At 42.6% G+C, this 2,532-nt stretch overlaps 1 protein-coding gene across 1 annotated transcript; it reads left to right on the top strand.

Moving 5' to 3' along the window:
• The first annotated feature begins 263 nt into the window (after positions 1-263).
• Positions 264-1,129, top strand: LOC135638215 (small ribosomal subunit protein cS23z-like). The gene is made up of 2 exons (XM_065151235.1): positions 264-601; positions 691-1,129. Exons 1-2 carry the CDS (start codon positions 341-343, stop codon positions 964-966), a joined length of 537 nt encoding a protein of 178 aa, XP_065007307.1. The 5' UTR covers positions 264-340; the 3' UTR covers positions 967-1,129.
• Positions 1,130-2,532: the final 1,403 nt, after the last annotated feature.

The following is a 2,532-nucleotide window of genomic DNA, read 5'->3' as shown; positions in this document are numbered from 1 at the left end:
GCATTAACTTAAGCACTATATTTCTTTTGTGAAATTTCATAGAATTTTTAAAATCAAGAATTCTCATTTTCATTAAAAAAAAAAAAAAGGAAGCCGGCCCTTTACTTCGCCGTTGGTTCAGCGCGGCCAAACATGAAATCGGGCCGGTCTAGTCAAAAGAATATTGGGCCGCTCCGGTCCAAAAAGTATCGGGCCGGCTCGGTGCACGAGCATCCCTCGGATTGCCCCATTCGATGGCCTCCTTATCCAAAGCGACGGATAGAAGAGCGTGGTCCGAGTTGGGAGCTCTCCTCACCCCCATCGAGCAAAGAAAGCAGAGAGGAGCGCAGCAGCGGGAAAGATGCAGTGTGTGAGCCCTCTCACCGCCCAAGCCATTCTTCCAACTGCTCACAATGCTCGCCTCCCATCCCCCAGACCTTTCTTCCCTTCATCTTTGGCCACCACGCCCACCATCTCATCTTTCGTTCGATCAAGAACCAACACCAAGGCCCATTTCAGGAGATTCACGCCACCGGTTTCCGTGGCGGCTGCCGAGGCCCTCGACACTCTGTCCGGTGTTGACCAAGTCGAAGACAAGGAAGAAGCCGAAGCAAAACAATTGGTTGGGCTTCAGAACCCTCTTTTTCCGCCTATTTCCATATCTTCCATGGTTTGTGATGGGATTTGGTTGTGGTTTGTGACCGGCTGAAGTCAGGGGCGGTGGTGAAACCGCCGGAGAAGCCGAGGCTGGTGCTTCGATTCATATGGATGGAGAAGAACATCGGGCTGGCGCTGGACCAGGTAATCCCGGGCCATGGCACCGTGCCGCTCAGCCCCTACTACTTCTGGCCGCGGAAGGATGCGTGGGAGGAGCTCAAGTCCAAGATCGAGGAAAAGCCCTGGATTTCGCAGAAGCGAATGATCATCCTCCTCAACCAGGCCACTGATATCATCAACCTCTGGCAGCAGAGCGGCGGTAATCTGTAGCCGCTCCTTCTCTTCCCTTCCACTCACATTGCCGGCTAAGGTCGATGCCACAAAATTATTGGATAATTTTGTCAATCATGACTTTTCTTGCTTGGTAACGTGTACGACTTCCGTTGTTTAATCTTTCCTGATTAAATTAAGGTTATAGCTGTATTGTGTGATATTTGAGATGTGTGTTTACTTAGTTCGAGGTAAATAGAGGGGTGATTTCGAGGCACATGTCTTAGTTCATTAGACGTTCTATCAGTCGATCGTTCAAGCTCTGTGTCTTCTTTAAGCATCTTTCTTCCTATTCATTGTATAGTACAGGCAATTTCTCTGCTGGTCATCCTTGATAATTTGTAATGGGATATTTAGGGTTGAGCTCTGAACTCTTTTAGCTTCTTTCTTCATATTCTTTGTATATTACAGGCAATGTTTCTACTGGTCATCCTTGATAATTTGTGTAAAACACGATGGCCGTCTATGCAATTTTTTTCTGCATATTTTATGCTGTTGACAGAAAATTGATCACCTTGGATCATCAAGAGCTGTCAGTTTTTGCGTTCCTCTCAAGTCTCCCTCGTTCCTACTTTCGAACTGTAGCTCTGTACGCTCTTAGCGTTGAGTTCTGTGCTCTTTTAGCTTCTTTCTTCATATTCTTTGTATAGGACATGCGATTTCACTAGTGATCATCCTTGATAATTTGTGTAAATCACACTTTGATGACTGTATATGCAAGTTCTTTTTGCATATTTTCTGTTGACAGAAAATTGATCACCTTGTATCATCAAGAGCTGTCATTTTCTACGTTCCTCTCAAGTCTCTCAATGGATACCTCATTACACTTTTCGAAACTATAGCTTGGTTGTGGAAGGTATATGACATGGGTTCTAAACATGTTTTCTAGCACTTTATTTAGCTTTTACATGGTATCATATCTTGCATTTAACACATGGAATTGAATTTTAACACAGTTGATGTTATTCTTGAAGTTTATAAGGTACGCTGGTTTATTGCATCTGCATTCACTGATACACAGCAGAGAAGGTAGGACAGTATAGTCTTTGTATGAAAATAAAGGCTTCATGCTCCAATTTTTTCAGTAATTTTTTGAGTACCAATAGCCGGCTTATACTCCAGTCTTTCATTTTGCTTCTATTCTCAAGTAGAATACTGATCTTATAATATGAACCAATATAACCTTTGATTTTACATCTATTCTCAAGTGCAGTACCGATGTAATAATATCAACTAATAAAATCAGTATATTTCTTTCATCTTTTCATCTTTTACCAATTCCATGGAGTCCCTGTTAATTAAGCACCTTCTTTATCTTTGTCTAAGTTTAACTCCTTGGCTATTGTGGTCAGGTCGAGGTTTCTGTCACCTATTTATTGCCCCAGTTAATCTTGGGTCGTACAGAGTATAATTTATGGGCATGAAACTTGTCCATATTGTGAATTGTCCACACCTAAAGCTATGACAAGTAAATCTGTCACATCAGCCGCATCTAAATGAATTAAGAACATAAAATCTAAAGGTAAGCGTATTAACAGGTAGCTGATAAAGCGAGACTCGTTACGA

This window comes from Musa acuminata, chromosome BXJ3-5 (assembly GCF_036884655.1).
Source record: "Musa acuminata AAA Group cultivar baxijiao chromosome BXJ3-5, Cavendish_Baxijiao_AAA, whole genome shotgun sequence".
Classification (NCBI taxonomy): Eukaryota; Viridiplantae; Streptophyta; class Magnoliopsida; order Zingiberales; family Musaceae; genus Musa; species Musa acuminata.
Note: the sequence above shows the minus strand (reverse complement) of the source record. Positions and strands in the feature narration are given on the sequence as shown.

Excerpts from the sequence above, each read along its gene's own strand:
- LOC135638215 (XM_065151235.1), top strand. The coding sequence starts at position 341 with ATGCAGTGTGTGAGCCCTCTCACCGCCCAAGCCATTCTTCCAACTGCT. Across the intron at positions 602-690 it reads AAGCCGAAGCAAAACAATTG|TCAGGGGCGGTGGTGAAACC; the intron begins GTTGGGCTTCAG and ends GACCGGCTGAAG.